Source organism: Lampetra fluviatilis, chromosome 13, assembly GCF_964198595.1.
Source record: "Lampetra fluviatilis chromosome 13, kcLamFluv1.1, whole genome shotgun sequence".
NCBI lineage: Eukaryota > Metazoa > Chordata > Hyperoartia > Petromyzontiformes > Petromyzontidae > Lampetra > Lampetra fluviatilis.
This window is the reverse complement of record NC_136287.1, coordinates 687,231-706,315: the sequence shown is the minus strand read 5'-3', so window position 1 is coordinate 706,315 and position 19,085 is coordinate 687,231. Positions and strand designations below refer to the sequence as shown.

The following is a 19,085-nucleotide window of genomic DNA, read 5'->3' as shown; positions in this document are numbered from 1 at the left end:
GTGGGGTCGGTGTGCCAGTGCGGGTCTCACCGTGGGGTCGGTGTGCCAGTGCGGGTCTCACCGTGGGGTCGGTGTGCCGGCTCACGAGGAGGGTCACGGGCCCTGGCTCTCGCTCGCTCAGCAGCGCAAATGCCTCGGCCAGACCACGGCCGGCACGGCACAGACTGCGGCCAGCCACCTCCAGCACCTGGTCACCACGCCTGGCACCGCACCGCGCACCACACACGCACCACACACGCAACACGTAGGCACCACGTACGCACCACGTACGCACCACGTACGCACCACACACACCACACACACACCACACATACACACCACACACACACCACACATACACACCACACACACCACACATACACACCACACACACACACCACACACTCACATGCCACACAAACACAACCCACATACACACCACACACACACACCACACATACACACCACACACACACACCACACATACACACCACACACACACACCACACACTCACATGCCACACAAACACAACCCACATACACACCACACACACACACCACACATACACACCACACACACACCCACACATACACACCACACACACACACCACACACTCACATGCCACACAAACACAACCCACATACACACCACACACACCACACATACACACCACACACACACACCACACATACACACCACACACACACCACACATACACACCACACACACACACCACACACTCACATGCCACACAAACACAACCCACATACACACCACACACACACACCACACATACACACCACACACACACACCACACATACACACACACCACACATACGCACCACACACACCACACATATACACCACACATACACACCACACACACTCCACACATACACCACACACACCACACATACACACCACACATACACACCACACACCACACATACACACCACACACACACCACACACACACCACACATACACACCACACACACCACATACACACCACACATACACACCACACACACTACACACACCACACACCACATACACACATGTAAGTGCTGTTAGCAAGCACTTATTAAGGCCAGAACAGCGCTCAATTGCGTGGTGTAGCCAACATTGCGCCTGACTGCCTTAATCTCCTCATTCTTTATATGTATACACAGCAACAGGTACTTATTTAAGGCTGAGTTTACTTAGGGGAGGCCCAGGACCGGTACAGGTCATCACCACTGATGTTGGCCGGGAGCTGGAATCGAAAAAAGATTGCCGGGTTCATGGCGCATTGCGCTAACCGCTGCACCACCGCTCCCTGCTATACAAATATGCACTCCAAAGACACACACACTTACATGTGCACACATACGTACACACATACATCCACACCAATGTAAACACATTCACCCACATGCGCACTTATACCCACATGCACTCATTCACACGCATACATTCACATACACACCGACCAACACGGTCTCGCCTGACCTCTCACCTTTGCCATTCACATCGCCCACCTGCTCTCTCACCTGCTCGCTCACCTGCACACTCACCTGAAACTCACTCACCCTCAAGCTCACCTCGCTCACACCCTCGCAATCTCTTCCACCTGCAAGGGGTTGAGGAGTGGGAGCAGGCGACCTCTGCGTGACCCCAGTGACCTCCGCCCTCACCTGAGTCGCCCGCTGAGCTGAGCAGCGGAGCCCGGAGCGAGGGAGAGGATGAACACCCTGGGGGGCCCTGCTGCCCCTCGTGGCCCCGCCGGGCTCCTCTCGGGGTCGGCTGCCCCCGTGCCCCTCTCAGCTGAGACACAGCACACGCCGATCCCGAGACCCACGCCTCGCTCTGTGGGGGGAGGGTGGGGGGGGGCATGCTACTCACCTGCACGCTCACCTGCTCACTCATATGCAGTATTGTAGGTACCCACATGCTGACCTTTACACCTGCATGCGCTCTCTCTCTCTGCTCACCTGTCTGTTCACCTGCACACTTTATGCTCACCTGTACGCTCACCTGAATGCTCACCTGCACACTTGCATGTACACTCACCTGTACGGTCACCTGCATACTCACCTCTCGCCTGCAAGCTCAGTCAGACGGGGCCAGGCGAGTGACCCCTCAACCCATGTTTGCATGACCCCTCCACCGCCCTTTCGCCCCCATCCCACCGTTCTCCCCCCCCCCCCGTGTATTTGACCCTAAAACTCTGTGATGACCCTTGACCTTTCATAAGCGTGACCTCCACGACGATCTGGTCCATGGGGTCGCTCGCTTTCCCAGTCACATGACCGGAGCTCGGGGTGAGGCCAAAGGTCACGTCGAAGGCGAGGTCAAAGGTGGCGGTGCCGCAGAGAGGAGCGCGCACAGCCAGCGTCACCACGCCGCGGGGCAGCCGCTAGGGGTCACAGGGTCAGGGGTCAGCGACAAGGGGGCAGCGCCTCAACCACGTGGCACCCACCGTTTGTATTGTTCAGTTCTGTCTCCTATGTTCTGACCAGTTTTTTTTAATAGTCCAGCCTGCAGCACCACCACCATGTCCTCCACATTGAACTCACGAATCGTGACCCTGAGAATCGATCTCGCCCGCCTGCATTTCGCCACGCTCACCTTGAAGGTGGCGATGGCCTGCAGGTGGGTGAGGCCGCGCACGGGCTCCCCGTTCACCTCCAGCAGCTCATCGCCTGCCAGAGACGCGCACAATGACAGAGTTCTGTTGGGGCAAGTGTTGTGAGCGAGTAGCACCTATTTAAGGCCGGAACGAGGGGCTGGGTGGCCAGAACTACGCCCGTCCGCCTTTGTCTCCAGAGTGGCGATGTTTACACACCGCACCAAGTATTCATTTGAGGCTGAGTCGATCTAGGGCATGCCAAGGCCGATTTATATAATCGTTGCTGGTCGTAGCCGTGAGCGAGAAATCGAACTTGGGTCGCCAGGTTCGAAGCGCAGTGCGCTAACCACTGCACCACCGCTCCCTATCATCCACTCAATCACCTACCCAACTACCCACTCATCCATTCACTCACTCACCCGCCCACTAACTCAGCAACCCACTCACCAAGACTTACAAATGTCCCGGGTGGAGCCAGGACAGGTGGCAACTCGAGACCACCTTAACTGCTGCTACTGTGCTCGAAAGGGGCAGCGCGTGTCAGGCCCTCACCCTCACCATCACCCTCACCATCACCCTCACCATCACCCTCACCATCACCCTCAACATCACCCTCACCATCACCCTCACCATCACCCTCACCATCACCCTCACCATCACCCTCAACATCACCCTCACCCTCACCATCACCCTCACCATCACCCTCACCATCACCATCACCCTCACCATCACCCTCACCATCACCCTCACCATCACCCTCACCATCACCCTCACCATCAACCTCACCATCACCCTCGCCATCACCCTCAACATCACCATCACCCTCACCATCACCCTCGCCATCACACTCAACATCACCATCACCCTCACCATCACCATCACCCTCACCATCACCCTCGCCATCACCCTCACCATCACCCTCACCATCACCCTCACCATCACCATCACCCTCAACCTCACCATCACCATTACCCTCACCATCACCCTCACCATCACCCTCACCATCACCCTCACCATCACCATCACCCTCACCATCACCCTCGCCATCAACCTCACCATCACCATCACCCTCAACCTCACCATCACCATTACCCTCACCATCACCCTCACCATCACCCTCACCATCACCCTCAACATCGCCATCACCCTCACCATCACCCTCACCATCACCCTCACCATCACCCTCACCATCACCCTCACCATCACCCTCACCTTCACCATCACCATCACCCTCACCCTCACCATCACCCTCACCCTCACCATCACCCTCACCATCACCCTCACCATCACCCTCACCATCACTCTCACCATCACCCTCACCCTCACCATCACCCTCACCATCACCATCACCCTCACCATCACCATCACCCTCACCATCACCATCACCCTCACCATCACCATCACCCTCACCATCACTATCACCCTCGCCATCACCCTCACCATCGCCATCACCCTCACCATCACCTTCGCCATCACCATCACCTTCACCATCACCATGACCCTCGCCATCACCCTCACCATCACCATCACCCTCACCATCAACATCACCATCACCCTCACCATCACTATCACCCTCACCATCACCATCACCCTCACCATCACCCTCGCCATCAACCTCACCATCACCATCACCCTCAACCTCACCATCACCATTACCCTCACCATCACCCTCACCATCACCCTCACCATCACCATCACCCTCAACATCGCCATCACCCTCACCATCACCCTCACCATCACCCTCACCATCACCCTCACCATCACCCTCACCATCACCCTCAGCATCACCCTCACCATCACCCTCACCATCACCCTCGCCATCACCATCACCCTCACCATCACCCTCACCATCACCCTCACCATCAACCTCACCCTCACCCTCACCATCACCCTCACCATCACCCTCACCATCACCCTCACCTTCACCATCACCCTCACCATCACCATCACCCTCACCATCACCATCACCCTCATCCTCACCATCACCCTCACCATCACCCTCACCCTCACCATCACCATCACCCTCACCATCACCATCACCCTCACCCTCACCATCACCCTCACCATCACCATCACCCTCACCATCACCATCACCCTCACCATCACCCTCACCATCACCCTCACCATCACCATCACTATCACCCTCGCCATCACCATCACCATCACCCTCACCCTCACCATCACCCTCGCCATCACCATCACCATCACCCTCGCCATCACCCTCACCATCACCTTCACCCTCACCATCACCATCAACATCACCATCACCCTCACAATCACCATCACCCTCACCATCACCATCACCATCACCCTCGCCATCAACCTCACCATCACCATCACCCTCAACCTCACCATCACCATTACCCTCACCATCACCCTCACCATCACCCTCACCATCACCCTCAACATCGCCATCACCCTCGCCATCACCCTCACCATCACCCTCACCATCACCATCCACCTCACCATCACCCTCACCATCACCATCACCCTCGCCATCACCCTCACCATCACCCTCACCATCACCATCACCCTCACCATCACCCTCACCATCACCCTCACCATCACCCTCACCCTCACCATCACCATCACCCTCGCCATCACCCTCACCATCACCCTCACCATCACCATCACCATCACCCTCACCATCACCCTCACCATCACCCTCACCATCACCCTCACCCTCACCATCACCCTCACCATCACCATCACCCTCACCATCACCCTCACCATCACCCTCACCCTCACCATCACCCTCACCATCACCCTCACCATCACCATCACCCTCACCATCACCCTCACCATCACCCTCACCATCACCCTCACCATCACCCTCAACATCGCCATCACCCTCGCCATCACCCTCGCCATCACCCTCACCATCACCATCACCCTCACCATCACCATCACCATCACCCTCACCATCACCCTCTCCCTCACCATCACCATCACCCTCACCATCACCATCACCCTCACCATCACCCTCACCATCACCCTCGCCATCACCCTCGCCATCACCCTCACCATCACCCTCACCATCACCATCACCCTCACCCTCACCCTCACCATCACCCTCACCATCAGCCTCACCATCACCCTCACCCTCGCCTTCACCGTCACCATCACACTCACCCTCACGCAGCCGGCCATCCATTGCAGCAGCCCCCCCGGGGAAGACGGTCTTCACGAAGATTCCCATGATGCCGCGTGTCGAGTCGCGCCCGCCCACGATGCTGAAGCCCAGGCCCTGCGGGCGATGGCACGCGTTAGTGTGGGCCACGATGGCACGCGTTAGTGTGGGCCATGATGGCACGCGTTAGTGTGGGCCATGATGGCACGCGTTAGTGTGGGCCACGATGGCACGCGTTAGTGTGGGCCATGATGGCACGCGTTAGTGTGGGCCATGATGGCACGCGTTAGTGTGGGCCACGGTGGCACGCGTTAGTGTGGGCCACGGTGGCACGCGTTAGTGTGGGCCACGATGGCACGCGTTAGTGTGGGCCACGGTGGCACGCGTTAGTGTGGGCCACGATGGCACGCGTTAGTGTGGGCCACGATGGCACGCGTTAGTGTGGGCCACGGTGGCACGCGTTAGTGTGGGCCACGGTGGCACGCGTTAGTGTGGGCCACGGTGGCACGTGTTAGTGTGGGCCACGATGGCACGTGTTAGTGTGGGCCACGGTGGCACGTGTTAGTGTGGGCCACGATGGCACGCGTTAGTGTGGGCCACGGTGGCACGCGTTAGTGTGGGCCACGGTGGCACGCGTTAGTGTGGGCCACGGTGGCACGCGTTAGTGTGGGCCACGGTGGCACGCGTTAGTGTGGGCCACGGTGGCACGCGTTAGTGTGGGCCACGGTGGCACGCGTTAGTGTGGGCCACGGTGGCATGCGTTAGTGTGGGCCACGGTGGCACGCATTAGTGTGGGCCACGGTGGCACGCGTTAGTGTGGGCCACGATGGCACGTGTTAGTGTGGGCCACGATGGCACGCATTAGTGTGGGCCACGGTGGCACGTGTTAGTGTGGGCCACGATGGCACGCGTTAGTGTGGGCCACGATGGCACGCGTTAGTGTGGGCCACGGTGGCACGCGTTAGTGTGGGCCACGATGGCACGCGTTAGTGTGGGCCACGGTGGCACGTGTTAGTGTGGGCCACGGTGGCACGTGTTAGTGTGGGCCACGATGGCACGCGTTAGTGTGGGCCACGGTGGCACGCGTTAGTGTGGGCCACGGTGGCACGCGTTAGTGTGGGCCACGATGGCACGCGTTAGTGTGGGCCACGATGGCACGTGTTAGTGTGGGCCACGGTGGCACGTGTTAGTGTGGGCCACGGTGGCACGCGTTAGTGTGGGCCACGATGGCACGCGTTAGTGTGGGCCACGATGGCACGCGTTAGTGTGGGCCACGGTGGCACGCGTTAGTGTGGGCCACGATGGCACGCGTTAGTGTGGGCCACGATGGCACGTGTTAGTGTGGGCCACGGTGGCACGTGTTAGTGTGGGCCACGGTGGCACGCGTTAGTGTGGGCCACGATGGCACGCGTTAGTGTGGGCCACGATGGCACGTGTTAGTGTGGGCCACGATGGCACGCGTTAGTGTGGGCCACGGTGGCACGTGTTAGTGTGGGCCACGGTGGCACGCGTTAGTGTGGGCCACGGTGGCACGTGTTAGTGTGGGCCACGATGGCACGCGTTAGTGTGGGCCACGGTGGCACGCGTTAGTGTGGGCCACGGTGGCACGCGTTAGTGTGGGCCACGGTGGCACGTGTTAGTGTGGGCCACGATGGCACGCGTTAGTGTGGGCCACGGTAGCACGCGTTAGTGTGGGCCACGATGGCACGCGTTAGTGTGGGCCACGATGGCACGTGTTAGTGTGGGCCACGGTGGCACGCGTTAGTGTGGGCCACGATGGCACGCGTTAGTGTGGGCCACGATGGCACGCGTTAGTGTGGGCCACGGTGGCACGCGTTAGTGTGGGCCACGATGACACGCGTTAGTGTGGGACACGATGGCACGCGTTAGTGTGGGCCACGGTGGCACGCGTTAGTGTGGGCCACGGTGGCACGTGTTAGTGTGGGCCACGATGGCACGCGTTAGTGTGGGCCACGGTGGCACGTGTTAGTGTGGGCCACGGTGGCACGTGTTAGTGTGGGCCACGGTGGCACGCGTTAGTGTGGGCCACGGTGGCATGCGTTAGTGTGGGCCACGGCTCCAGGGTGGGCGGGAGGCCCCCTATCGCCGCTCGGCCTTGTCTACACAGCCCACGTCGACGTAGAGACGTCACGATAACAACACGTGTGGTTGATGCAGTGGCACGATTCCTTGCATAAGGTTTCTGTTCGGTGTTTTAACATCTTAACACACCTGTTTTGTTGCCAGAAAGGGTCAAACTTATTCTGATATTGTGATACTGGCAAGGGAGGTCCCGTGATGTAGCTGCTCAAGCCGAGCTCTCAATGTCCTGACGGTGGCATTGTCCTTGTGCTGGTCGCCTTTTGGCGACCTCTGGTCTAGCACTCTTTGAGACTAGGCTCTAAAGAAAGCTGTCTCTGGTGTGGACCAATCAGTTTCAAAGACAATGCATCATCATCTACTACCGGAGCGCGTTGTTTTAGTTGTTTTCATGTTCACCACAAGTACCGTGTGTGGTTAATGCAGTGACATGATTCCTTGCAAAAGGTTTCTGTTTGGTGTTTTAACATCTTAACTGTTTTATTGACATAAAGGATAAACCCTATTCTCATAACAATACGACTATTTACTATTTTTATTTTACCAGGTGAAGCCCACTGAGCTACAGTATGTAGTTCTTTTTTTCAGAAGCGACCTGGCCACACACGATCGCTCAACGAAGTGGCTTATCGCGTGGAAATTCACAAGTCAAATAATCTAAACGCGTGATGTTGATTCTTAATGTGAAGGGAAAAACCGGAGGTCCCGGAGAAAAATCCACACGACCACGGAGAGAACATGCAAACGCCACGTATTCAGTTTAACACGTAGGCTTTTGCGACCAACTCGATTCATCAGGCTGTGTCGGGTGGTGGCGGGTTCAACGACACATTTATATATTTACGCGATCTAACCCAAAAAACCTCCACATACTCAGGTGTCAGGGTCGGGATCGAACCCACGACCTCCTGCATACCAAGTGACATCTTGCCACCGCGCGCCTATCGGTGGGCCCAACGCATCGCCCCCTCCCTCCCCCCCTGGCGGTGCGGGCCTCACCGTGCCGCGACCCTTGATGAGGACGACGGTGCTGACGACGGAGGCCCTCGCCGATCGCCACGGCGACGCGGGCAGCGCCACGCTGAGCGACCGCGTGCGGGGCCGCGGGCCCGCATCCTGCGGGGAGAGAGGGGCACGGAGGCGGGAGGAGACGGAGCCACCTCTTGGATTCCTCCACCTCCCACGCCGAGGGGCATGGGCTACCGGACCCTGTCTCGTCTCCGCCACCACCACCACCACACTCGTTCACCTGCCAACCCACTCACTCACCCCCTCACCTACACACTCGCAGCACTGGCACACACAGCACTGGCACACACAGCAAAAAAATAAAAATGCAAAGATCCTCAGTATAGCCTGAATAGACTGTCAGGGCAAGTGCTGTTGGCGGTCACCTATGAAGTCCGGCACAGCACACGAGGGGGTGGGTGGCCAGCACCACGGCCGGCCGCACCACCCACTCAATCACGCACTCATTCACACACTCACCCACTCACACACTCATCGCAATATTGCACCACCACACTGCAGGTCACCCACTCACCTCAAGGCGATTCGCTGCCCGACCTGCCCCTGAGGTTTGCTCTCTCACCGCTGAGCGAGCTGACACAACCGTGGCCGGTGGCGCGTCGTGACAACGCTTGCACACCACGCGACGATTTAATTTGTTTGACTGCGTCGGGTGGTGGAGGGTCTTACACAGTGTTGGTCAGATCATCACGTGGCCTTATGCAAAAACTATATTACGAATCATAATCATGGCTTGCAAAAACAAATATTATTCGTGTTCAGATAACGGCCACGATGTTAAATTGTGTTACCTGTGGGATGGGCGGGGGAGCCGGGACGGGGAGTTAGAGGGGGAGCCGGGAGGGGGGAGCCTGGAGGGGGGGGGGGAGCCGGGAGGGGGAGTTAGAGGGGGAGCCGAGAAGGGAGGGAGAGCCAAAAGGGGGGAGCCTGGAGGGGGGAGGGGAAGGGAGGGGGAGGGAGAGCCAAAAGGGGGGAGCCGGGAGGGGGAGGGGGGAGGGGGAGGGGGGAGGGGGAGGGTGAGCCGGGAGGGGGAGTTAGAGGGGGAGGGGGGAGGGGGAGGGGGAGGGAGCTGGGAGGGGGAGTTAGAGGGGGAGCCGGGAGGGGGAGGGGGGAGGGGGAGGGGGGAGGGGGAGGGAGGGGGGAGGGGGAGTTAGAGGGGGAGCCGGGAGGGGGAGGGGGGAGGGGGGAAGGGGGTATCCCCACCTGCGTGGCGGGAACGTCGAGGAGCAGCTGCGGGGGGAGCGACAACTTCCTGGGGCCCTCAGCGCCCCCCCCCTCTCCCCCCTCTCCCCCCTCTCCCCCGTCCTCCGCGTGGCGCCGCCGCCAGGGAGCACGCCGGGGGCTGTCCACCGGCGTCACCCCCCTCCTGCGGGAGGTCGGCATGGGATCTGACCTGCGTCACTCTGTGTCACTCTGTGTCACTCTGTGTCACTCTGTGCATCTCTGTGTCACTCTGTGTCACTCTGTGCCACTCTGTGTTACTCTGTGCATCTCTGTGTCACTCTGTGGATCTCTGTGGATCTCTGTGTCACTCTGTATCACTCTGTGCATCTCTGTGTCACTCTGTGGATCTCTGTGGATCTCTGTGTCACTCTGTGTCACTCTGTGTCACTCTGTGCATCTCTGTGTCACTCTGTGTCACTCTGTGCCACTCTGTGTTACTCTGTGCATCTCTGTGTCACTCTGTGGATCTCTGTGGATCTCTGTGTCACTCTGTGTCACTCTGTGCCACTATGTGTCACTCTGTGCATCTCTGTGTCACTCTGTGGATCTCTGTGGATCTCTGTGTCACTCTGTGTCACTCTGTGCATCTCTGTGTCACTCTGTGGATCTCTGTGGATCTCTGTGTCACTCTGTGTCACTCTGTGTCACTCTGTGCATCTCTGTGTCACTCTGTGGATCTCTGTGGATCTCTGTGTCACTCTGTGCATCTCTGTGTCACTCTGTGTCACTCTGTGCATCTCTGTGTCACTCTGTGTCACTCTGTGTCACTCTGTGTCACTCTGTGCATCTCTGTGTCACTCTGTGTCACTCTGTGCCACTATGTGTCACTCTGTGCATCTCTGTGTCACTCTGTGGATCTCTGTGTCACTCTGTGTCACTCTGTGTCACTCTGTGCATCTCTGTGTCACTCTGTGGATCTCTGTGGATCTCTGTGTCACTCTGTGTCACTCTGTGTCACTCTGTGCATCTCTGTGTCACTCTGTGGATCTCTGTGGATCTCTGTGTCACTCTATGTCACTCTGTGCATCTCTGTGTCACTCTGTGGATCTCTGTGGATCTCTGTGTCACTCTGTGTCACTCTGTGTCACTCTGTGCATCTCTGTGTCACTCTGTGGATCTCTGTGGATCTCTGTGTCACTCTGTGTCACTCTGTGCATCTCTGTGTCACTCTGTGTCACTCTGTGCCACTCTGTGTTACTCTGTGCATCTCTGTGTCACTCTGTGGATCTCTGTGTCACTCTGTGTCACTCTGTGTCACTCTGTGCATCTCTGTGTCACTCTGTGGATCTCTGTGGATCTCTGTGTCACTCTGTGTCACTCTGTGTCACTCTGTGCATCTCTGTGTCACTCTGTGGATCTCTGTGGATCTCTGTGTCACTCTATGTCACTCTGTGCATCTCTGTGTCACTCTGTGGATCTCTGTGGATCTCTGTGTCACTCTGTGTCACTCTGTGTCACTCTGTGCATCTCTGTGTCACTCTGTGGATCTCTGTGGATCTCTGTGTCACTCTGTGTCACTCTGTGTCACTCTGTGCATCTCTGTGTCACTCTGTGTCACTCTGTGCCACTCTGTGTTACTCTGTGCATCTCTGTGTCACTCTGTGGATCTCTGTGGATCTCTGTGTCACTCTGTGTCACTCTGTGCCACTCTGTGTCACTCTGTGCATCTCTGTGTCACTCTGTGGATCTCTGTGAATCTCTGTGTCACTCTGTGTCACTCTGTGTCACTCTGTGCATCTCTGTGTCACTCTGTGGATATCTGTGGATCTCTGTGTCACTCTGTGTCACTCTGTGCATCTCTGTGTCACTCTGTGGATCTCTGTGGATCTCTGTGTCACTCTGTGTCACTCTGTGCATCTCTGTGTCACTCTGTGTCACTCTGTGCATCTCTGTGTCACTCTGTGTCACTCTGTGCCACTCTGTGTTACTCTGTGCATCTCTGTGTCACTCTGTGGATCTCTGTGTCACTCTGTGTCACTCTGTGTCACTCTGTGCATCTCTGTGTCACTCTGTGGATCTCTGTGGATCTCTGTGTCACTCTGTGTCACTCTGTGTCACTCTGTGCATCTCTGTGTCACTCTGTGGATCTCTGTGGATCTCTGTGTCACTCTATGTCACTCTGTGCATCTCTGTGTCACTCTGTGCATCTCTGTGTCACTCTGTGGATCTCTGTGTCACTCTGTGTCACTCTATGTCAATCTGTGCATCTCTGTGTCACTCTGTGTCACTCTGTGCATCTCTGTGTCTCTCTGTGGATCTCTGTGTCACTCTGTGGATCTCTGTGTCACTCTGTGTCACTCTGTGCATCTCTGTGCCACTCTGTGTCACTCTATGTCAATCTGTGCATCTCTGTGTCACTCTGTTTCACTCTGTGCATCTCTGTGCATCTTTGTGTCAGTCTGTGCCACTCTGTGCATCTCTGTGTGACTATGTGTCACTCTGTGGATCTCTGTGGATCTCTGTGTCACTCTGTGTCACTCTGTGCATCTCTGTGTCACTCTGTGCATCTCTGTGTCACTCTGTGTCACTCTGTGTCACTCTGTGGATCTCTGTGTCACTCTGTGTCACTCTGTGCATCTCTGTGTCACTCTGTGCATCTCTGTGTCACTCTGTGTCACTCTGTGCATCTCTGTGTCTCTCTGTGGATCTCTGTGTCACTCTGTGGATCTCTGTGCCACTCTGTGTCACTCTATGTCAATCTGTGCATCTCTGTGTCACTCTGTGTCACTCTGTGCATCTCTGTGCATCTCTGTGTCAGTCTGTGCCACTCTGTGCATCTCTGTGTGACTATGTGTCACTCTGTGGATCTCTGTGGATCTCTGTGTCACTCTGTGTCACTCTGTGCATCTCTGTGTCACTCTGTGCATCTCTGTGTCACTCTGTGTCACTCTGTGGATCTCCGTGTCAATCTGTGTCACTCTATGCATCTCTGTGTCACTCTGTGTCACTCTGTGTCACTCTGTGCATCTCTGTGTCACTCTGTGGATCTCTGTGTCACTCTGTGCATCTCTGTGTCACTCTGTGTCACTCTGTGTCACTCTGTGGATCTCTGTGTCACTCTGTGCATCTCTGTGTCACTCTGTGCATCTCTGTGTCACTCTGTGCATCTCTGTGTCACTCTGTGCATCTATGTGTCACTCTGTATCACTCTGTGGATCTCTGTGTCACTCTGTGCATCTCTGTGTCACTCTGTGTCACTCTGTGCATATCTGTGTCACTCTGTGTCACTCTGTGCATCTTTGTGTCACTCTGTGCATCTCTGTGTCACTCTGTGTCACTCTGTGCATCTCTGTGTCACTCTGTGTCACTCTGTGCATCTCTGTGTCACTCTGTGTCACTCTGTGGATCTCTGTGTCAATCTGTGTCACTCTGTGTCACTCTGTGCATCTCTGTGTCACTCTGTGTCACTCTGTGCATCTCTGTGTCACTCTGTGCATCTCTGTGTCACTCTGTGTCACTCTGTGCATCTCTGTGTCACTCTGTGTCACTCTGTGTCACTCTGTGCATCTCTGTGTCACTCTGTGCATCTCTGTGTCACTCTGTGTCACTCTGTGCATCTCTGTGTCACTCTGTGCATCTCTGTGTCACTCTGTGCATCTATGTGTCACTCTGTATCACTCTGTGGATCTCTGTGTCACTCTGTGCATCTCTGTGTCACTCTGTGTCACTCTGTGCATCTCTGTGTCACTCTGTGTCACTCTGTGCATCTTTGTGTCACTCTGTGCATCTCTGTGTCACTCTGTGTCACTCTGTGCATCTCTGTGTCACTCTGTGTCACTCTGTGCATCTCTGTGTCACTCTGTGTCACTCTGTGGATCTCTGTGTCAATCTGTGTCACTCTGTGTCACTCTGTGCATCTCTGTGTCACTCTGTGTCACTCTGTGCATCTCTGTGTCACTCTGTGCATCTCTGTGTCACTCTGTGTCACTCTGTGCATCTCTGTGTCACTCTGTGTCACTCTGTGTCACTCTGTGCATCTCTGTGTCACTCTGTGTCACTCTGTGTCGCTCTGTGGATCTCTGTGGATCTCTGTGTCACTCTGTGTCACTCTGTGCATCTCTGTGTCACTCTGTGTCACTCTGTGTCACTCTGTGGATCTCTGTGTCACTCTGTGTCACTCTGTGTCACTCTGTGGATCTCTGTGTCACTCTGTGTCACTCTGTGGATCTCCGTGTCACTCTGTGTCACTCTGTGCATCTCTGTGTCACTCTGTGTCACTCTGTGTCACTCTGTGGATCTCTGTGTCACTCTGTGTCACTCTGTGGATCTCTGTGTCACTCTGTGTCACTCTGTGGATCTCTGTGTCACTCTGTGTCACTCTGTGCATCTCTGTGTCACTCTGTGTCACTCTGTGTCACTCTGTGGATCTCTGTGTCACTCTGTGTCACTCTGTGTCACTCTGTGGATCTCCGTGTCACTCTGTGCATCTCTGTGTCACTCTGTGTCACTCTGTGGATCTCTGTGTCACTCTGTGTCACTCTGTGTCACTCTGTGCATCTCTGTGCCACTCTGTGGATCTCCGTGTCACTCTGTGCATCTCTGTGTCACTCTGTGTCACTCTGTGTCACTCTGTGGATCTCTGTGTCACTTTGTGCATCTCTGTGTCACTCTGTGTCACTCTGTGTCACTCTGTGCATCTCTGTGTCACTCTGTGCATTGCTGTGTCACTCTGTGGATCTCTGTGTCACTCTGTGTCACTCTGTTGCACTCTGTGGATCTCTGTGTCACTCTGTGTCACTCTGTGTCACTCTGTGTCACTCTGTGCATCTCTGTGTCACTCTGTGGATCTCTGTGGATCTCTGTGTCACTCTGTGTCACTCTGTGTCACTCTGTGCATCTCTGTGTCACTCTGTGGATCTCTGTGGATCTCTGTGTCACTCTATGTCACTCTGTGCATCTCTGTGTCACTCTGTGGATCTCTGTGGATCTCTGTGTCACTCTGTGTCACTCTGTGTCACTCTGTGCATCTCTGTGTCACTCTGTGGATCTCTGTGGATCTCTGTGTCACTCTGTGTCACTCTGTGTCACTCTGTGCATCTCTGTGTCACTCTGTGTCACTCTGTGCCACTCTGTGTTACTCTGTGCATCTCTGTGTCACTCTGTGGATCTCTGTGGATCTCTGTGTCACTCTGTGTCACTCTGTGCCACTCTGTGTCACTCTGTGCATCTCTGTGTCACTCTGTGGATCTCTGTGGATCTCTGTGTCACTCTGTGTCACTCTGTGTCACTCTGTGCATCTCTGTGTCACTCTGTGGATATCTGTGGATCTCTGTGTCACTCTGTGTCACTCTGTGCATCTCTGTGTCACTCTGTGGATCTCTGTGGATCTCTGTGTCACTCTGTGTCACTCTGTGCATCTCTGTGTCACTCTGTGTCACTCTGTGCATCTCTGTGTCACTCTGTGTCACTCTGTGCCACTCTGTGTTACTCTGTGCATCTCTGTGTCACTCTGTGGATCTCTGTGTCACTCTGTGTCACTCTGTGCATCTCTGTGTCACTCTGTGGATCTCTGTGGATCTCTGTGTCACTCTGTGTCACTCTGTGTCACTCTGTGCATCTCTGTGTCACTCTGTGGATCTCTGTGGATCTCTGTGTCACTCTATGTCACTCTGTGCATCTCTGTGTCACTCTGTGCATCTCTGTGTCACTCTGTGGATCTCTGTGTCACTCTGTGTCACTCTATGTCAATCTGTGCATCTCTGTGTCACTCTGTGTCACTCTGTGCATCTCTGTGTCTCTCTGTGGATCTCTGTGTCACTCTGTGGATCTCTGTGTCACTCTGTGTCACTCTGTGCATCTCTGTGCCACTCTGTGTCACTCTATGTCAATCTGTGCATCTCTGTGTCACTCTGTGTCACTCTGTGCATCTCTGTGCATCTTTGTGTCAGTCTGTGCCACTCTGTGCATCTCTGTGTGACTATGTGTCACTCTGTGGATCTCTGTGGATCTCTGTGTCACTCTGTGTCACTCTGTGCATCTCTGTGTCACTCTGTGCATCTCTGTGTCACTCTGTGTCACTCTGTGTCACTCTGTGGATCTCTGTGTCACTCTGTGTCACTCTGTGCATCTCTGTGTCACTCTGTGCATCTCTGTGTCACTCTGTGTCACTCTGTGCATCTCTGTGTCTCTCTGTGGATCTCTGTGTCACTCTGTGGATCTCTGTGCCACTCTGTGCCACTCTATGTCAATCTGTGCATCTCTGTGTCACTCTGTGTCACTCTGTGTCACTCTGTGGATCTCTGTGTCACTCTGTGTCACTCTGTGTCACTCTGTGGATCTCTGTGTCACTCTGTGTCACTCTGTGGATCTCCGTGTCACTCTGTGTCACTCTGTGCATCTCTGTGTCACTCTGTGTCACTCTGTGTCACTCTGTGGATCTCTGTGTCACTCTGTGTCACTCTGTGGATCTCTGTGTCACTCTGTGTCACTCTGTGGATCTCTGTGTCACTCTGTGTCACTCTGTGCATCTCTGTGTCACTCTGTGTCACTCTGTGGATCTCTGTGTCACTCTGTGTCACTCTGTGTCACTCTGTGGATCTCCGTGTCACTCTGTGCATCTCTGTGTCACTCTGTGTCACTCTGTGGATCTCTGTGTCACTCTGTGTCACTCTGTGTCACTCTGTGCATCTCTGTGCCACTCTGTGGATCTCCGTGTCACTCTGTGCATCTCTGTGTCACTCTGTGTCACTCTGTGTCACTCTGTGGATCTCTGTGTCACTTTGTGCATCTCTGTGTCACTCTGTGTCACTCTGTGTCACTCTGTGCATCTCTGTGTCACTCTGTGCATTGCTGTGTCACTCTGTGGATCTCTGTGTCACTCTGTGTCACTCTGTTGCACTCTGTGGATCTCTGTGTCACTCTGTGTCACTCTGTGTCACTCTGTGTCACTCTGTGCATCTCTGTGTCACTCTGTGGATCTCTGTGGATCTCTGTGTCACTCTGTGTCACTCTGTGTCACTCTGTGCATCTCTGTGTCACTCTGTGGATCTCTGTGGATCTCTGTGTCACTCTATGTCACTCTGTGCATCTCTGTGTCACTCTGTGGATCTCTGTGGATCTCTGTGTCACTCTGTGTCACTCTGTGTCACTCTGTGCATCTCTGTGTCACTCTGTGGATCTCTGTGGATCTCTGTGTCACTCTGTGTCACTCTGTGTCACTCTGTGCATCTCTGTGTCACTCTGTGGATCTCTGTGGATCTCTGTGTCACTCTGTGTCACTCTGTGTCACTCTGTGCATCTCTGTGTCACTCTGTGTCACTCTGTGCCACTCTGTGTTACTCTGTGCATCTCTGTGTCACTCTGTGGATCTCTGTGGATCTCTGTGTCACTCTGTGTCACTCTGTGCCACTCTGTGTCACTCTGTGCATCTCTGTGTCACTCTGTGGATCTCTGTGGATCTCTGTGTCACTCTGTGTCACTCTGTGTCACTCTGTGCATCTCTGTGTCACTCTGTGGATATCTGTGGATCTCTGTGTCACTCTGTGTCACTCTGTGCATCTCTGTGTCACTCTGTGGATCTCTGTGGATCTCTGTGTCACTCTGTGTCACTCTGTGCATCTCTGTGTCACTCTGTGTCACTCTGTGCATCTCTGTGTCACTCTGTGTCACTCTGTGCCACTCTGTGTTACTCTGTGCATCTCTGTGTCACTCTGTGGATCTCTGTGTCACTCTGTGTCACTCTGTGCATCTCTGTGTCACTCTGTGGATCTCTGTGGATCTCTGTGTCACTCTGTGTCACTCTGTGTCACTCTGTGCATCTCTGTGTCACTCTGTGGATCTCTGTGGATCTCTGTGTCACTCTATGTCACTCTGTGCATCTCTGTGTCACTCTGTGCATCTCTGTGTCACTCTGTGGATCTCTGTGTCACTCTGTGTCACTCTATGTCAATCTGTGCATCTCTGTGTCACTCTGTGTCACTCTGTGCATCTCTGTGTCTCTCTGTGGATCTCTGTGTCACTCTGTGGATCTCTGTGTCACTCTGTGTCACTCTGTGCATCTCTGTGCCACTCTGTGTCACTCTATGTCAATCTGTGCATCTCTGTGTCACTCTGTGTCACTCTGTGCATCTCTGTGCATCTTTGTGTCAGTCTGTGCCACTCTGTGCATCTCTGTGTGACTATGTGTCACTCTGTGGATCTCTGTGGATCTCTGTGTCACTCTGTGTCACTCTGTGCATCTCTGTGTCACTCTGTGCATCTCTGTGTCACTCTGTGTCACTCTGTGTCACTCTGTGGATCTCTGTGTCACTCTGTGTCACTCTGTGCATCTCTGTGTCACTCTGTGCATCTCTGTGTCACTCTGTGTCACTCTGTGCATCTCTGTGTCTCTCTGTGGATCTCTGTGTCACTCTGTGGATCTCTGTGCCACTCTGTGCCACTCTATGTCAATCTGTGCATCTCTGTGTCACTCTGTGTCACTCTGTGTCACTCTGTGGATCTCTGTGTCACTCTGTGTCACTCTGTGTCACTCTGTGGATCTCTGTGTCACTCTGTGTCACTCTGTGGATCTCCGTGTCACTCTGTGTCACTCTGTGCATCTCTGTGTCACTCTGTGTCACTCTGTGTCACTCTGTGGATCTCTGTGTCACTCTGTGTCACTCTGTGGATCTCTGTGTCACTCTGTGTCACTCTGTGGATCTCTGTGTCACTCTGTGTCACTCTGTGCATCTCTGTGTCACTCTGTGTCACTCTGTGGATCTCTGTGTCACTCTGTGTCACTCTGTGTCACTCTGTGGATCTCCGTGTCACTCTGTGCATCTCTGTGTCACTCTGTGTCACTCTGTGGATCTCTGTGTCACTCTGTGTCACTCTGTGTCACTCTGTGCATCTCTGTGCCACTCTGTGGATCTCCGTGTCACTCTGTGCATCTCTGTGTCACTCTGTGTCACTCTGTGTCACTCTGTGGATCTCTGTGTCACTTTGTGCATCTCTGTGTCACTCTGTGTCACTCTGTGTCACTCTGTGCATCTCTGTGTCACTCTGTGCATTGCTGTGTCACTCTGTGGATCT

At 54.8% G+C, this 19,085-nt stretch overlaps 1 protein-coding gene and 1 long non-coding RNA gene across 2 annotated transcripts in view; both read right to left on the bottom strand.

Annotated features, from left to right (window-relative positions):
* Positions 1-5,890, bottom strand: LOC144935376 (partitioning defective 3 homolog). The gene is made up of 4 exons (XM_078861950.1): positions 5,726-5,890; positions 2,593-2,666; positions 1,659-1,830; positions 1-200 (listed from the first exon to the last, which is right to left on the bottom strand). Exons 1-4 carry the CDS (start codon positions 5,790-5,792, stop codon positions 118-120), a joined length of 396 nt encoding a protein of 131 aa, XP_078718076.1. The 5' UTR covers positions 5,793-5,890; the 3' UTR covers positions 1-117.
* A 2,751-nt stretch (positions 5,891-8,641) lies between these two features.
* LOC144935292 (uncharacterized) overlaps positions 8,642-19,085 on the bottom strand; it is a 31,790-nt gene continuing 21,346 nt past the window's right edge. Inside the window, exons 5-6 of the long non-coding RNA XR_013637286.1 lie at positions 10,056-10,218; positions 8,642-8,939 (exon numbers count right to left, since the gene is read on the bottom strand). This is a non-coding gene — a long non-coding RNA (uncharacterized LOC144935292). The remainder of the gene's footprint in view (positions 8,940-10,055; positions 10,219-19,085) is intronic.

Bases quoted from the DNA above. Each gene is read 5' to 3' on its own strand.
- LOC144935376 (XM_078861950.1), bottom strand. From the start codon at position 5,792: ATGGGAATCTTCGTGAAGACCGTCTTCCCCGGGGGGGCTGCTGCAATG. The intron at 2,667-5,725 runs GTGAGTGTGATG...CGTCTCTGGCAG, and splicing joins GGATGGCCGGCTGCGTGAGG to GCGATGAGCTGCTGGAGGTG. The intron at 201-1,658 runs GTGAGGGCGGAG...GTGCGGTGCCAG, and splicing joins CAGCTCAGCGGGCGACTCAG to GCGTGGTGACCAGGTGCTGG.